This window comes from Coenobita brevimanus, chromosome 39 (assembly GCF_032717465.1).
Source record: "Coenobita brevimanus isolate Jiangsu-jjx chromosome 39, ASM3271746v2, whole genome shotgun sequence".
Taxonomy (NCBI): domain Eukaryota; kingdom Metazoa; phylum Arthropoda; class Malacostraca; order Decapoda; family Coenobitidae; genus Coenobita; species Coenobita brevimanus.
The window spans coordinates 27,615,684-27,633,027 of NC_136992.1; the positions used below are offsets into that span (position 1 = coordinate 27,615,684).

A 17,344-nucleotide genomic window follows, 5' to 3' on the forward strand; every position below is an offset into this window, starting at 1 on the left:
TTTAAAGGCCAGGTAGCTGCGACTATGGCCTTCCAAATTTTTGTCTGTCTGTCTGTCTCTCTCTCTCCAAAAACATTCGTTTTTGCATGGACAAAGGACAGAGTAGATTCTTCCCATGTCTCTTGTTGTTCCTGTAAAAACGTTATCATAGCTACGAGGGAAATTTTAACGTGTTATTTTAGCGAGCGTCAGTCCCGTGTCCCTAAGGCGTGTACAAGGCTCTATACGGCGGCAAGGGCAATATTCGCTTTAGGGGCTCTTTTTTTTTTTTTTTTTTTTTTTCCAGTTTTGTTTTGGTCCTGCGTGGGTTGATTTGATGCTGTACGGTGTCGGAAGCGTAGACGTACAGCCAACAGGACACACACACAGCCAACAGATGGCACGAGAGCCAACAGATTGCACGTACACTTCCTGCCAACAGATCGCACGTACAGCCAACAGGTCGCATGTACAGCCAATTAACAGGACGCACGTACAGCAATTAACAGGTCGCACGTACAGCCAATTAACAGATCGCACGTACAGCCAACAGGTCGCAATAATACCCTTCCGCAACAGTAATTGCGTAGATATCCCCGACCAAACATCACGTCCCGTTAAGCAATAATCTATCCATGAGGTCATTTTTTTCCCCTGGAAACTCTCTTCCGACTACCTACGCCATATCAACCCGTATAAGACCCCCCCACCCCCAAAAAAAAGTTAAAAGAAAAAAAAAGCCATAAAAGTAAATATTGTCCGGCATCAGTAAGGCGGTAGTTCTTTATTAATATTACTCTGCGTTAATGGGTCCTATTCTTAAAGCTACTGGAGACTCCGCTGCTCTTCCTGGCGGTTTATTCTGCATATTACATCCTGATATGTTATTTATACATGTTCATTGTCGACACAGTTTGTCTTTTGTAACGTGCTAGATGATAACATTGTTTAATATGCACAATAAGTCGTCCAGGAGGAGGTGCGACATTGCCACAGCCACTCAGAATACGGCCCATTACCATCATTCCGTATTTACGTTGCCGTTGGTGATTTCGTAACAACTCGTCCTCGGCTACTGATATGCTAATTATAACCTGGTATCCGTTTGTATGTTATCAGTGCAAACTATGTCGGTGTTACAGAGATACAAATAACAGGCAGGAGAGGAATAAAATATAATTGACAAAAAAAAAAAAAAATCGCCGAGGAGGAGGTGGTGCGAAGTCTCCTGGGCCTGCGAAAATATGGCTGCTCCACTACCAACTTATTATTAATGTGTCGTTATTTTTACAGTGTCATTTTTATTTATTTATCTATTTATTTTTCGGTACTGACAACGTTAACACTTACAGTATTATATTGTGATTATTCTTTACCGTATAGTTGTTCCAGCTTTTACAATTTTTTTTTTTTTCTTTCAATTACCAGATTTCGTTTTGCAGGTTTTTGTTTGATAGCTTGTTTTCTCCACCCATTTCTATATGTCTTCTTTTTCTTGCTCGTATTTCCTGTTTATCTTGTTTTCTTTTTATTCTGTTTCCTTCATATATATATATATATATATATATATATATATATATATATATATATATATATATATATATATATCATTAATCATTTCTCATGTCCTTTCCCGCCATTTGGTCGTACTGCATCTCTGTTCCCATTTTATTTTCCCATATTTCCTCTTCCAAGTCGCTTATTTTTCACCTCATTATTTTCCCAGTTTCCTCATATTTACGTACCGGTATTTTTTTACCTAATATCTGTGTGCCTGCGTACATTTTCAACTATTTTTCTGTATATTTACCTACATTTTCCTTTGATTTCTTTATATTTTCGTTCATTTTCACCTGGTTTCCTTACACACGTATGTATTTTTCATCCGACTTCATAGATACGTGGCTCAGTTTCAAAATATGTAGTGTATTTCATTCTGTTTATTTTCTCAATCACTGTATTTTACTTCGCCCTCGCCCTCCTCCTCCACCTCACCCTCCATCACACCTCACACCTATTTTTCTTCATCTCACATCCACACTCTCCACCCCACACTCATACCCCATCTCCACCTCACATTCATACTCCATCTAATTCTCCAGCTCTACCTCCACCTTCCAGTTCCTCCACCGTCGTGTCCTGCTTCTTGTTGTTCATGTTCTCGACCTATTTATTGTTCTTGTTCTTGGCCAACTCAAGGGCCATTCTGTAGGCTAGTATGGGGGGGCGGTCTCGTCCTGTGGCCAGACCCTTCACCTGTAGAAGGAATAATGGGTTAGTGGAGGGAAGATGGGTTAATGGAAGATAAAATGGGTTAGTGAAGGGAAAAATGGGTTAGTGTAGGGAAAATGGGTTAAGGCAAGATTGAGTTGTAGGAAAAATGGGTTAGTGGAGGGAAAATGGGTTAAGGCAAGATTGAGTTGTAGGAAAAATGGGTTAGTGGAGGGAAAATGGGTTGAGGGAAGACTGAGTTGGAGGAAAAATGGGTTACTGGAGGGAAAATGGGTTGAGGCAAGACTGAGTTGGAGGGAAAATGGGTTAGTGGAGGGAAAATGGGTTGGGGCAAGACTGAGTTAGAGGAAAAATGGCTTACTGGGGGGAAAATGGGTTGAGGCAAGACTGAGTTAGAGGGAAAATGGATTAGTGGAGGGAAAATGGGTTAGTGGAGGGAAAATGGATTAGTGGAGGGAAAATGGGTTAGTGGAGGGAAAATGGATTAGTGGAGGGAAAATGGGTTAGTGGAGGGAAAATGGGTTAAGGCAAGATTGAGTTGTAGGAAAAACGGGTTACTGGAGGGAAAATGGGTTAAGGGAAGATTGAGTTGGAGGAAAAATGGGTTAGTGGAGGGAAAATGGGTTGAGGCAAGACTGAGTTGGAGGGAAAATGGGTTAGTGGAGGGAAATAATGAGTGGTCTGGTTTCTACTGGTCTTGGTCTTACACACACATATAAGATTTACACTTTAGGTCTCCTACTTTAAGATCTCTGCTTTACTTTAGGGTTTAAGATCTCTGCTTTACTTTAGGGTTTAAGATCTCTGCTTTACTTTAGGGTTTAAGATCTCTGCTTTACTTTAGGGTTTAAGATCTCTGCTTTACTTTAGGATTGAAGATCTCTGCATTACTTTAGGGTTCCTACTTTAAGATCTTTGCTTTACTTTAGGGTTTAAGATCTCTGCATTACTTTAGGGTTCCTACTTTGAGATCTATGCTTTACTTTAGTTTAAGATCTCTGCTTTAATTTAGGGTTCCCACTTTAAGGTGTTTGCGTTACTTTGGGGTTCCTACTTTGAGACTTCTACTTTAGGGTGTCTTCCTCACAGCTGCTGATTCTGGTCTGGTCTCAAGCGACTTCAGTAACACACAAAATACTGCAAGATTTTTATTTTTAGATTTCCAGTTCAATATTTATACTTAAAATCTTCAAACTTTCTCCTTGTACTTTACTGTCTACTGTACCTGTAATCAGTGTACAAGATCGATTTTTTGTTGTGGTTTACGGAGGTTCCCTAGCACCCTTTCAATAGCGATTTATTTTTGGATGTGGTTGGTTAACCCGTACTGCTCTGGGAAAAAGAAAAAAAAAACTATGCCGGCCGATTTTTTATTTATTTTTTCTGGCTAAATGGCTTAAGACATCAATAGAAGATCCCTGGCACTAATAAAAGTATATCACCAAAGCCAGAAAGTTGGCTGAATCGAGACGGGTTGGTGCCATTCGACCTCTGAAATCATCCAGGTTACAGAGAGCGCAGAGCGTCTGTGAGCTTGTGTTTGTAAGACACTGGCCTCCCGGGCTCCTAAATCAGCGTTGTGAGCGTAGCGGAAAAATGTCTGAAGTTAGCGAGATGTTATTGCCTTCCATTTTACTTCTGTCGCTTGCAATAACTTTTCAATGCTGCAGGACGTGGCTGGCGGTGAAGGGGGGGGGGCATAGCCTACTGTATTTACGTACCTACCGCGGTACGGGTTAATATCCTTTTCCACATTATCTATGCAGAGTACAGCGATATTTGAATGATCTGTGTACTACGGAAATGGACGGTAAGGTGTACTAAGCAAAATAAGTTGCATCGAAAAGGGTGTTAGTGAGCTTCCTTAACCGACCAGAATACGGGCCACAGTGTTGGGTTTAGTATGCGTGTCGATATCTGCATCTAATTTAAATAATCTACTTTTACCTCTATAAGCTACTTTAGTTTATCTGTGATGAGGTTACTATAAGGCATCTCTCTCTCTCTCTCCTTTACCTGTGATGAGTCGACAACAAGACCTCCGTTTTCTGTGGTCTGGTCCTTGGTGGCCTGTATATCTGTGTCACACACGCCCCTGCATCCGTCATCCACAAGCACGGTGCGGTAACCCTCCTCAATGGCGTGTCGTGTGGTGGCAGCTGCAGGAGGACGCCCAGAAGAATAGTTATAGTGAAGGGGCATGGTAGCAACAGTTACAGCAGTGAAGGGGCGTATACCGAGTTTGTTCTATCACCCACATCATCATCATCATCATCAACATCTTCATCCTTTTGCACCTAAGGATGCGATGAGTTAAAATCCACAGAGCAGTCTTTTCCATTCCCACACCCACTCCCCCACTGTACCCATGTAACTCTCTTGTTCCTTATTCGCCACTTCCCCATCTCCCTTCATCTCTTCTCTCCACCCCCACTGTACTCCAGTCATTTCACTCCTTGTTATTTCATTCCTTTTCATTTTACGTCCTTCATTTTACCCTCACGGCCCTACATAGCCACTCCCTCCCCAACTCACTTTTTGTCCGGTCCTTGATGGTCAGTTTAACTGTATCAAACACACCCGTGCACCCGCCATCCACTACCACGGTGCGGTAACCTTCCTCAACGGCCTCTCGTTCGGTGGCAGCTGCAGGAGGACGCCCAGAGCAATGGTTATAGTGAAGGGGCATAGTAGCAACAGTGACAGCAGTGAAGGGGCATACAGAGAGTTTGATCTGTCATCATCATCACCGTCATCATCATCCTTTCCCACCTAAGGATACGGTGAGCTAAGATCCACAGAGCAGTCTTCTCCCATTCCCACCCACTCCTCCCACACACCCCCTGCACCCATGTAACTCCCTTGTCCCTAATTTGCCACTCCCCCACCTCTCCATCTCCTCCCCACCCACACTGTACTCTTTTCATTTCACTCCATTTCTCCCCCCCCCCACCTCACTTCACTTAATGACCCACTCATGTCTCTCACTGCCTCATCTATTTCACTCTGACATACGCTCTTCTCATTTTACCTCATAATCTCACACCTCTCCAACTTACCTAGTGCCCTCCCCTCCTCCTCATCTCATTCCACTCCCCCACCTCACCGCTTCACCCCATTCTTAACCCACCCTCACCCATCACTCCCCCATTCATCCCCACCCAAGTCGAATGCGATGCCACAGACGAACCTTAAGTAACATGTCTCTTGCCCAGTTCACCTCATATATCACCCCCTCTCCCTTCCTCTCACTACTCCTGTTCTCACTTCCCTTCTCGTCTCAACCGTCTCCCTCACCCCTCTGCCTCACTCACCAGCATCTCTCCTCTTCTCCCTCATCCCACACCAACCCCTCATCCCATGACCCATTCTCAGTCCTACTTTATTTCTTTCTTTATTTATTTTTTTCATATTGCCACACCAGACCTCACCTCATCCCCAATCCATCCCCCAACCCCCCCATACCCAGCACTTCACCCCACACCACCCCCACACTCACCCACACACACGTCGTACGCGATCCCGCACACGAAGACGTCAGTAACATTCCTCTTGCTCAGCTCCTCGTTCAGTGTAGTGTGGGACTTCTTGTTGTTGTCCCAGAAGGCGGAGTAGGAGTCTATGTCTGGGTCCGTCCCCTTGTAAACAAAGATGGCGTCCTCGGCGATCTGTTGGACAAAAAGGAATTATAAGGCAATTTTAGTTACCTGACGAAGATGGCCATGTGCTGTCAGACTGGAAGGTCGATTCCATTAGTAACCAGGAGCACTCATTCCTACCTCAAGAAACGTGCTATGGCTAATCATTTCTAACAGTGCCCATATCACAGTTTTTGCTCCATGTCTGTTCCCTCTCCGTCTTATTCTCTTCCCTTCTATTTCCTCCCCTACCTCCACCTCCCTGCACCCACCGTCAGGTCCTGACTTGTCAACACAATGCCTTGATGACAGCTCTTCTTCCATCTCTGTTCCTTCTTTCGTTCCTTCCTTTCCCCCTCTTTCCTCCAACTTTCCACCTAACTTCAAGGTCGCTCTGGACCACATATAACTCTCCAACACAGTGTAAAGGCCACAGCTTCTGCGCCATCTCTCTTCCCCTTCCATTTCCCCTCTTCTCCCCCTCTCTCTTCCTTCTTCCTTCAACCAACTTTCTCTCCATTCCATCCCTCTCCTCCACCTCTCCTTACACCCACCATAAGATCCCTCTGAACATATTGCCGCAACTTTGCTCCTCCTTATCTCTCATTGCTTACATTTCCCTCCCTCCATCCTTTCTTCCTTCCCATGTTCCTCTCTTCCCCATCTCTTCCCTCCACCTCTCCCTACACTCACCTTGAGGCCCTGATGCAGCTCTGAGCCCCACGACTTCTGCACACAATGTCTCGGCCACAGTTTCTGCTCCATGGGTGTACCGTCGTTGTTCACGTCGAAGATCACTGTATCGTACACCTGGGCTTCGTCACTGGTTACCTGGATAGAGGGGAAACAGGCTGGCGTGAGGCAGGGAAGGAGTGAGACAGGCAGGGGTGAGGCAGGGAAGGAGTGAGACAGGCAGGGGTGAGGCAGGGAAGGAGTGAGACAGGCAGGGGTGAGCAGGGAAGGAGTGAGACAGGCAGGGGTGAGGCAGGGAAGGAGTGAGACAGGCAAGGGTGAGGCAGGGAAGGAGTGAGACAGGCAGGGGTGAGCAAGGAAGGAGTGAGACAGGCAGGGGTGAGGCATGGAAGGAGTGAGACAGGCAGGGGTGAGCAGGGAAGGAGTGAGACAGGCAGGGGTGAGGCATGGAAGGAGTGAGGCAGGCAGGGGTGAGGCAGGGTAGGAGTGAAACAGGCAGGGGTAAAGCAGGGAAGGAGTGAGACAGGCTGGGGTGAAGCAGGGAAGGAGTGAGACAGGCAGGGGTGAGCAGGGAAGGAGTGAGACAGGCAGGGGTGAGGCATGGAAGGAGTGAGACAGGCAGGGGTGAAGCGTGGAAGGAGTGAGACAGGCAGGGGTGAAGCGTGGAAGGAGTGAGACAGGCAGGAGTGAAGCGTGGAAGGAGTGAGGCAGGGAAGGAGTGTGTGAGAGAAAATGTGTGTCAGGAGGGGAGAGATAGGGAGACTGGGAGGAAAGTAAAGTACAAGAGAGACAGGGAAGGAGTGAAAGAATGTGAACGAAAGTGTGTGTGTGTGTGTGTGTGTGGATATAGGTAGGAGAAATCGATTAAAAAGTGCAAAACAGTACCCCCTGAAGGACCGTGAAGTCTTTTATTATATTCTTGCTGCTTCCAGACGATTTTACTCAGCTTGGGGTCAGCCTCTCGTAGTGAAGGGATTGAAGCAGTTGCCATTGATCCTTTTAGCAAATGATATATCTTTTTTTTTAGTGATATTACTGCATTTCTCTCTCTCTCTCTCTCTCTCTCTCTCTCTCTCTCTCTCTCTCTCTCTCTCACCTTGCTAGTTGAGTGTAGAGGCCTCAGGTGCACGTTGTCAATGAAGGACACGTGATTCTCAGGGTGCCAGTCCAGGGAATACACCACCAGGTCGAAGCGGTTCTCTTCAAGGATACGATTGATTATCGGGATCACCTGTCGCCATGAAATACACACAGATTAGATGGATAGAGTAAGGGGTAAAAATTTGCCTGTTACTCCACAACGTCTACAGTATGGGATAAAAGTTTGTCTATTATTCCACAGAGTCTACAGTAAGGGAAAAAGTTTGTCTATTACTCCACAGCGTCTTCTTAATTTACATTTAGAACATGTCCGTCACTCTCCTCCCTGACGCATCATATCAAAGAACACTACTTATGGGCAGAGAAACCTACCAAGTCTCTCTCAGGGTGGAAGTATTAGCCAGCTGAGGCCCAACACGGTCAGAATATCATCAATTGACGCCTGATCTAACACTTTACTCAGAGCTTAACTCGATGGTTAGATATGAACGACACTGTTGAATTGGTCTAAAAAATACTAGTACGGTACGGTTTATATATTCCAGTGTAAAGAAGAATGATATCCGTGGGGTAGGGAGGAGGGAATATGCCCACGTAACCCCGCATGTCAAAAACGCCATTTGAAAGCGGCGGGAGTTTAGAGCTGGGATCCGCCCCTCTCTATCTTTTTTATAAGGATACTGCAACTCCCCTTTTTAGTAGTTAAGTTGCAAGCAAAGTTGCCTCGTACTTGTTATGAAATATGAGGGAGATTCTGTTGGAGTTTCCCTAACCTATTTCGTGTTCCCAAAGAAAATCAAGGACTTTCGTTGCAGGTTTCCTCACTGTCATCACGCATCTTAATAGACATCTCTGACTTGGTTATGTGATCCTTGCCTTGGCTATTTGCTAAACGTGATCTACGTCATATAACACAGTGTGTATATACTTAAATTAATGAAAATAAAGGAAAGTATAGTAACAGAGAAAATAAGGTATATTCCCGAGGCGAAGGCAGAGAGGGAGTGGCTTCCCTGTCCAAGCTTGCTGGTACAGGTGTGATGGGCTCAGGACTCCCTTGTGCTAAGAGCTCTGATTTATCAGTAAGCTGGCGTGTGAGGATCACCTGAAGGTTGAACGCTTTCCTTAGCTTACCCAGACTTTATCTAATTTAACATAACCTAGTCTAATAAAAGCACTGGAGAGAAATAAGAGATACAAGCAGTGTGACGGTCGCTGGAAACTCCTAAGTGAGACATTGAGCTTGGTTAGGTTAGATTAGGGTATCTAAGGTTAGGTTTGACTAGGATATGTTGAGTTATATTTCGCCAGGTTAAGTTACGTCCTCAACTCGCCCTCCTTCCTCGCACCTGTGTAGTGGACTGCGGTAGTGGAGAGCTTAAGCACAAGTTTTGAGACCCTGACACTGGGTAATAATGTTATTTTCGGTACGACAAGCCCTCTCTCCTCCCTATGCTATGCCCCCTCTTCCCTATCACTGTCTTTCATTAATTATAGGTTCATTACAGGTCAGTGGTGTCTCACGTCCGTCCCTGCCTGGTAGGACTGCACTCCAAGAACGCCATTTGTCCTGTAAGTACCCGCTGCCCGACAATCCCTTATCCTATCACATTATTCCCTGTCATCCCAGCACGGACACCTTTTTTTGCCTTACCCACACAGGAAATATTGCCTTGTGAACAGTAATAACGGTACCTACTGCCTTCACCCCAATACTACCCGATTACCCGATTCTATATGTATGTATCATCCATGCCGTGTACAGCAGATGTTTTGTTACGCGATGATCTCAGGTGCCACTTAGACAATGCGATCATGGAACTGGAAGGTATTACGCTGCAAATTATTTCTTTACCATATTAAGAAGTAACTTGAACATCTTGTCGCTTTTCTCAACTTCCCTACCTCCTTACCTGCCTACCTTCATACCTCTTCGGCTACTCTTCTACCTACTTCCCTGCTTACCTACCCACCTGACTCCCTACCCATCTCCTTATCTACCTGCCTCTCTGCCTTCCAACCAACCTACCTACACGATGTACATCCTTGCTTACCTACATACCGGTACCTTCCTCCCTAGCTACTTCCCCTGCATACCTTTCTGCCCCTTCCTTTGGCTTCCTTCCTTCCTGCCTCCCCACCTACCTACCTAACCACCCAACTCCCCACTTTCCCCCCCTGCCTGTCTAGATCTCTCCCTGCCGACATCCTTACCTATCTCCCTCCTTGTCTCCCAGCCAATTTTCCTTCCCGCCTGTCTACCTGCCTCTACACACTTCCCTGTTTACCTGCCTACCTACTTACTTATCTTCCTACCTACCTACCTACCTCACTGCCTGCCTCCACCACCTATTGAGTTAGCGACGATTTTTTTTTCCTTTTACAATTTGCCATTTTCTAGTGAGCTGTACCAAAGTTGTGATGAGGACATAATTTACTGCATTCTGAACGCCTTTGCCAGTGATATACCAATGTTATGTTTATACTCTAGTAAATAAGGACATTTTTCATTGTGGCCATAGGGTTGCTCTGAGCGTGTTGACCACTGCTACGACGGCACAACTTCTGGTGGAGAGGATTTCTTTGACACCCCAATCGTCAAAATCGGTCCACAATTGCGACCCCTACAGTGCGCACAAACGGAGTGACGGACGAACGGACACTCGGACTAACGGACACGGACACGCGGCCAACTGCACCCCCGGCTTAAGGCCCTCCACTTCGTCTTCGGGAACGCAAATACAAGGATACCAGGCAAAGAATCCCGTCATCCTCACCTCCGCAGACTTCGCTTAGCCATCTCGTCCTGGGTGCGGGTCTTATTCTAGGAGATGATTAACGCTTAGCACAAATCGATTTTTCCACCCTGATTATCCTGGTTTAGTCGACAGGCCTAGTAATAGCCTCCTTGTTCGCCCTGGGATATTTATTATGTGACCAAGAATACACAGAGGACAGTACAGCCTTCTTGATTAATGTATATGAGAAATCGTGAAAGACAAAATAACCTAATCATTTGGGATATTTTTTTACTAGAGTTATAGGTAAGTGGTGAGGGAGAAATATAATCGGTTGACATACAGGTTCAGAGCTAGAACGTGTGAGAGAGAGAGAGAGAGAGAGAGAGAGAGAGAGAGAGAATAAGACACATAATTACAGATAGTTTTGGGACTTTATTACATACAGATAGAGTTAGAGAGAGAAAGGGATAGATGGCGTTAGAGATAGCTTTAAGAAGATGCAGCAGGGACCTCAGTATAAACAGATAGATTTAAAGAGAAAGACAGACAGCATTAGAGATAATTTTAAATGATGCACCAGGGACTCAATTACATACAGATAGATTTAAAGAGAGAAAGGGATGGGCAGCATTAGAGATGGATTTAAAAAGATGTAGCAGGGACCTAAGTAAAGACATATTATTTTAAAAGGAACGGGAGAGACAGCAGTAGAGATAACTTTAAATGATGTAGCTGGGACTTAATTACATACACATAGATTTAAAGAGAGAAAGGGATAGGCAGCATTAGAGATGGCTTTAAAATTATGTATCACGTAGCCTACCTCCTCTCCATTATGGCCAGCCGGACACTTACTGATGGCCAACGACCCACTGATAAAGTCATTCTGTACGTCTACCACCACCAACGCTGTCACAGGCCGCACAACCTGCATGGTAGATAAATAGATGAATGGACTGATGGTGAGCTTTGTGGATGGATAGGTAGATCAATGGATGGTTAGATGGAGGGTGATTTGGTTGGATGGATAGATAGCTATGTTGTTGAGTGGTTTGTCGAATGGTTGACTGACTAGGTGGCTTGATAGATAGATATATGGTTCAGTGGAGGGCTTGGCTGAATGGTTGGCTGGTAGACTGAACAGCTGGGTGGTTTGCTGGGACAGAGGGTTCGTAAATGGGTAGGTGGAGGGTTGGGTGGATGGATGGACAGGTATATATGTCGAACATTAAATGGATGGATGGATGGTTTGGAGAATGTATGAATGAATGGCTGGCTAGTTGGATAGAGAATTGGTTGGATAAAGGGAGGAGGTGGGTTAGCTGGATAGATGCAAAGTTCAGTACAGGGTTGAACGAATGGATGGTTGTATTGGACAGATGGATGGAGGACGGGCATGTAAATGAATGGCTGGTCTGAATGGTGGGGTGGATCGTTAGGTACGACAAGGGATTGATCGTAATTTTGTTTGGGAGTCCGAATTCCCAAACACTGATAGATATGAACTTAGAATTAAAATGATTAGGTCGTTATCTTACGTAAAATTTTTGTGTCCTATCCTTTAGGTGTTACGACTAATTTCTCCATTGGTTAACTATGATATATATATATATATATATATATATATATATATATATATATATATATATATATATATATATATATATATATACACGTCTACATATTGCGATTTTTCCTTTTTTTTTTTTACAACCAACATTTTTTCACTGAATCACCTTTACTTATAATACCGGGACTCACCTGTTTAATCCACTTCTGCCAACAGTATCGGAACTCCTCTTTGTCTATCATGTTGTCCTGAAAAAGAAATAATAAATTCGTTTCCGATTTAGAATATCAAAGAATAATTTTACAAGTGGTTCCCGAGCTGGGGGACATGGTATGTTTCAAGGGGGCCATGGGACAGTCTTCAGTAATTTTGAAATCGCAGGTGACAGAATTTTGTAATAATTTTCCGGAAGCAGTACTTTCAGGGAATTTTTTCCTACCAATCATTTGGTGTACAGCATACCAGTAGGCAGTGCAAGGTCATTTCCTCTAACGTGGCTTTTTCTGGTAGATGGATGTTACGTTAGCCTGCTTATGTTAGGTCTGGGTTAGCTTGGGTTTGGGTCTATGGGTTCGGTTGGTATATTGTCACGGGGTTTTTATATTATCACGGTAATTTTTATAATAAATGGTTAAATATTAGTTAAATTGATAATAATATTCAATAATATTGAAGAGCAGGGACAATGATTGTCTTACTAAATCAAACAACGATTACTTTACGCTGGCCTGCTTCGCACGATTCTCTCAGAACGAGAATTTACAAACTTTCTCAACAGTACACAGCAGAGACTAATTACTCACAAATGCTGAATTAGTACTGTTAGCCTCTGGAGAAAGTTACTACACCCCTGACAATAAATAACTAATACTAATAATAATAATCAGGTCCTTGCTGATGCTTAACTCCTATGGCACAACGGATTTTAAGTTAATACAACAAGACTGGTCTAAGTACCAGTTATGAATAGTAAAACGTCTATGCAAGCTAGGAGCTATGTGGGAAATAAGCTTAATTATGGAGAAATGAAACAAGAGTTTACTTTACATTAAGCTCAAGGAAAAGAACTGTTAAATTTATTAATTACAAAAATAAATTTAACGTTACATTTCAAATCAAATCAATGAGACGCACTCACTCACTCGCACAAAAGCTAAATACTTACGCCTAGGAAAAACACCTTAACTAAACTCTTATGACTACAAAATACAAAAAGGAAATACTAGTCAATGAATGCTGCGTATCACCCAAGCTGAACTAGGATGGAAGTACTGAAGAACTGTGGAGTTTGGGTACTAGCTGACCTCACACTGCTGGCACAGGACCTCTCTCCGTCGCAGCAACAACTGGACTAAGTCGTGGGAACAAAAGCGGAGCACTAGGCCGCATTTTTAACGGTCAAGTGCAAGCAGGGGCGAACAATAAAGAAAACAATAGTATCGCTCAGTACAGCACTTAGTGACGTGCATTAAATCGGTCACTTTTGAAAACAGTGACGAATGTTTTGAAAAGTGTACCCCGAAATGGAGGGAGAAACGGTTAGCTGAGTGATACGCAGTGAGTTTTCCACTAATAGTTCGTGGCTTCTCACAAAAGGGAAATGTCGCGAATTGATTCGTGACATTACGCCCCTACGAAATTAAATTTTTTCCTTATGGGAAAAAATTTGTGGATATATATGTACACATCCTAAGTCATTCACACAAGATTCACACTGTGGTGTGTGTGCTATCCTGCTACAGGAGAAAGTCGCAGTCGTCAGTGAGCGAAAAAAAAACTCGTATTTACGTTAATAGAAGCAAGCTTGAGGGAAAAACTCCGTGACGACGGTGAAAATCCTGTACTCAGGTCAAACTGAGCGAAAATTCTCTACATTTACACTGACAACTAATTGTTGTGTAGCGTGGTGTATGTAATACACGGTGTAGGTGTGACAGTTGTAGTGTAACTGTACCTATGTGTAAAATGACATAGTAAATAATATCATGACGACGACGAAGGCAGAGGAGAAGAGGCGGCAGCGTGCGGCAGACGATCAGCTGGCCCGCACAGCAAAACTGCTACACCCATTGCTGAACCTGCAAAACCAATTGAGGTGGAGCATCAAAAGTGTCAATGAGACAAAATTTTATTATGTTACAATTACTCTCTGCCTAGCAGTCAGTGCTACGACGTACATTCGAGGTCGCCATTAATTATAGCACACAATTATGGTCGGCAAGTTGAGAATCCTTGTGCAAACTCGGGTCTTCCATAGCCTCGAACTGCACACGGGTCCTCAACCTGTGCCTTAACCTACAGTACTTATATTGATATCGGGGAGCTGAGAATCCTTGTGCAAACTTGGGTCTTCCATAGCCTCAAGTCGCCTCTGCAGAGTTCTCACTTCCCTCTTAACCTACAATACAATACTTATATTAGTACCGGGAAGCTGAGAATCCTTGTGCAAACTTGGGTCTTCCATAGCCTCAAGTCGCCTCTGCAGAGTTCTCTCTCGAACTTCCCCCTTAACCTATAGTACAATACTTATATTAGTACCGGGAAGCTGAGAATCCTTGTGCAAACTTGGGTCTTCCATAGCCTCAAGTCACCTCTGCGGAGTTCTCTCTCGAACTTCCCCCTTAACCTACAATACTTATATTAGTACCGGGAAGCTGAGAATCCTTGTGCAAACTTGGGTCTTCCATAGCCTCAAGTCACCTCTGCGGAGTTCTCTCTCGAACTTCCCCCTTAACCTACAATACTTATATTAGTATCGGGAAGCTGAGAATCCTTGTGCAAACTTGGGTCTTCCATAGCCTCAAGTCGCCTCGCGGAGTTCTCTCTCGAACTTCCCCCTTAACCTACAATACTTATATTAGTATCGGGAAGCTGAGAATCCTTGTGCAAACTTGGGTCTTCCATAGCCTCAAGTCGCCTCTGCGGAGTTCTCTCTCGAACTTCCCCCTTAACCTACAATACTTATATTAGTATCGGGAAGCTGAGAATCCTTGTGCAAACTTGGGTCTTCCATAGCCTCAAGTCACCTCTGCGGAGTTCTCTCTTCCCCCTTAACCTACAGTACACGTGTATGTACACGCCCTGGACGTACTGTGTCCTGTGGGGCCAACAAGTGAGACGTCAGGTCTACACTTTTGACTGGGAACCAGGCTAGTCCTTGGATTACTCAAATCTCTGAGGATGCCTATCACGGAACCCAGCATACAACAACTGCCCATGTTAGTCAGCAGTTAGTAGGCGAGACATCAGGTCTGCACCTACGTTATCACTTCCCTTGATGTATCTCACAACAAGGTTAAACTGCTGTAAATACAGTGTCCAGCGTGTCAATCTTGCATTAGCCGTCTTGGTCGTGCTAAGACTAGTGAGTGGCATATGTTCAGTTTCCAGAACAAATGATGCCCCAAATAAATAATAATATTTTTTAACACCATCAACCACAGCCGAGAGTTCCTTCTCAACAGTACTGTAATTCCTCTCGGCGGGTTTTAGCCTATGGCTGTGGTATGCCACTGGGAAGATTCCACCTTCCGATTCCTGCATCAATACAGCACCTACTCCATCTTGTGAAGCATCAGTGCGCAGTATGAAAGGTTTGCTGGAATCAGGCAACTGCAAAATGGGCTCCTTGCACAACATATTCTTGAGGGTGGCAAAAGATCTCTCTTGTGCTTCTCCCCATTCAATGGTGTTTGGAGCATATTTCCGTAGCACTTCGTACAACGGTTGGGCAATGAGAGCAAAGTTGGGAATAAAACTCCTATAATATCCCACTAGGCCAAGAAATGCCCTAACCTGTTTCTTGGTCACGGGTCTCGGGGCTTCTTTAACCTTCCTGATCTTGTCACCCTGACACCTGCAGTGATTGTTGCCAACAATATGACCGAGGAACTCCACCTCACTGTAAGCAATCTTGCATTTGCTAGGCTTCACAGTCATGTTGAAACTCTGGAGTCTACTAAAGACAATTTCCAAGAGTCTGAGGTGCTCCTCCAATGTGGCGGAATGAACGAGGACATCGTCAACGAACATCTCTACTCCTACAATACCATGGAGCACTTGTCTCATGGCACGATTGAATACTGCTGGGGAATTGGTAAGTCCAAATGGGAGGACTTTATACTGGTACAACCCCCTAGGAGTAGCAAAGGCAGTGAACTGACGACTCTCAGGATGAAGGGGAATCTGGAAGAATCCCTTCGCTAGGTCGAGCTTCGTGAAATATCGTGACCCTGCCAGCTTGGAGAAGATGGCAATATGGTCACCCATTGGCTCAGCATCCACTTTGGTGATTGCATTGAGCCTTCTATAGTCGCCACAAATCCTGACTCCACCATCTTTCTTGCGGACTACTACCATCGGACTACAGTAAGGAGATGAGGACTTTTCGATAATGCCTGCAGTCTCCATGTCAGCAATTTCCTTATCTACTGCACCCTGTAGTCGCATGGGAATCGGATATGGCTTAACCTTTATAGGAACATTGCTGGTCAACTCAATTTTATGACACGCAACCTTTGCAAGTCTAGGTTGGTCTGAGAAGACATCAGCATACTGACAGAGCAGTGACCATAAGGCATTCTGGTCCCCTACTGCTAAGTCAGGGTTAAGTGAAACATCTCCGACAGTCTCTTCCTGATGGGACTGAGCGGTTAAGGGCTCGTCATCATGGTCATCAGCTGGGATCACCGCAGCTGCCCCGGTTTCTTCCAGTGGCTGGTCACTATAATCAGTTACTCGTAGGCCAGTCTCCTTGGGGTCTGACTCATGATAAGCCTTCAACATGTTAATGTGGAACCTTTTACGAAGATTCCCCATCTGTATTATGTAGTTGAGGTCTGAAATGCGCTCTACTACATTGAATGGACCCTTCCACTGCGCCAACAACTTGTTCTGGGCAGTGGGGAGTAATACCAAGCATTTATCGCCTGGACTAAACTTCCGAAGCTTTGCCTTCTTATCGTAATAAGCCTTTTGAACTTCACGCGCCTTGATCAGTTCTTCCTAAGCTAACTCGCACGTCGACTGGAGGCGGTCAGCCAAATCAAGGACGTAGGTGTAGGTGGTCTTGACTTCAGGGTCGGGTTCTTCATCGTCCCATAACTCACGAAGGACTTGAAGTGGGCCCCGGACCGACCTCCCATACACCAGTTCAAAGGGTGAGAATTTCAATGAATGCTGTGGGGCTTCTCGATAAGCAAATAGAAGAGGAGCAATGAACCGCGGCCATTCCTTTGGCTGTTCGGCGGTCATGCGCCTCAACATCTTCTTGAGAGTTCCATTGAACCTCTCACACAACCCGTTACACATGGGATGATACGGCGTAGTTCGTAAGCCTCGGATGGACAGCAACCTGAACGTTTCGTTCATCATTGCCGAAGTGAACTGCG

General features: G+C 44.7%; 1 protein-coding gene across 1 annotated transcript in view; it reads right to left on the bottom strand.

Moving 5' to 3' along the window:
* Positions 1 to 2,103: 2,103 nt before the first annotated feature.
* The window catches only part of Naam (Nicotinamide amidase), a 67,137-nt gene continuing 51,896 nt past the window's right edge, over positions 2,104 to 17,344 (bottom strand). Inside the window, exons 3-9 of the mRNA XM_080270049.1 lie at positions 12,146 to 12,202; positions 11,208 to 11,312; positions 7,639 to 7,773; positions 6,543 to 6,680; positions 5,711 to 5,879; positions 4,228 to 4,370; positions 2,104 to 2,235 (exon numbers count right to left, since the gene is read on the bottom strand). Of these exons, the coding sequence (XP_080126175.1) occupies positions 2,146 to 2,235; positions 4,228 to 4,370; positions 5,711 to 5,879; positions 6,543 to 6,680; positions 7,639 to 7,773; positions 11,208 to 11,312; positions 12,146 to 12,202 (837 nt within the window). The 3' untranslated portion in view covers positions 2,104 to 2,145. The remainder of the gene's footprint in view (positions 2,236 to 4,227; positions 4,371 to 5,710; positions 5,880 to 6,542; positions 6,681 to 7,638; positions 7,774 to 11,207; positions 11,313 to 12,145; positions 12,203 to 17,344) is intronic.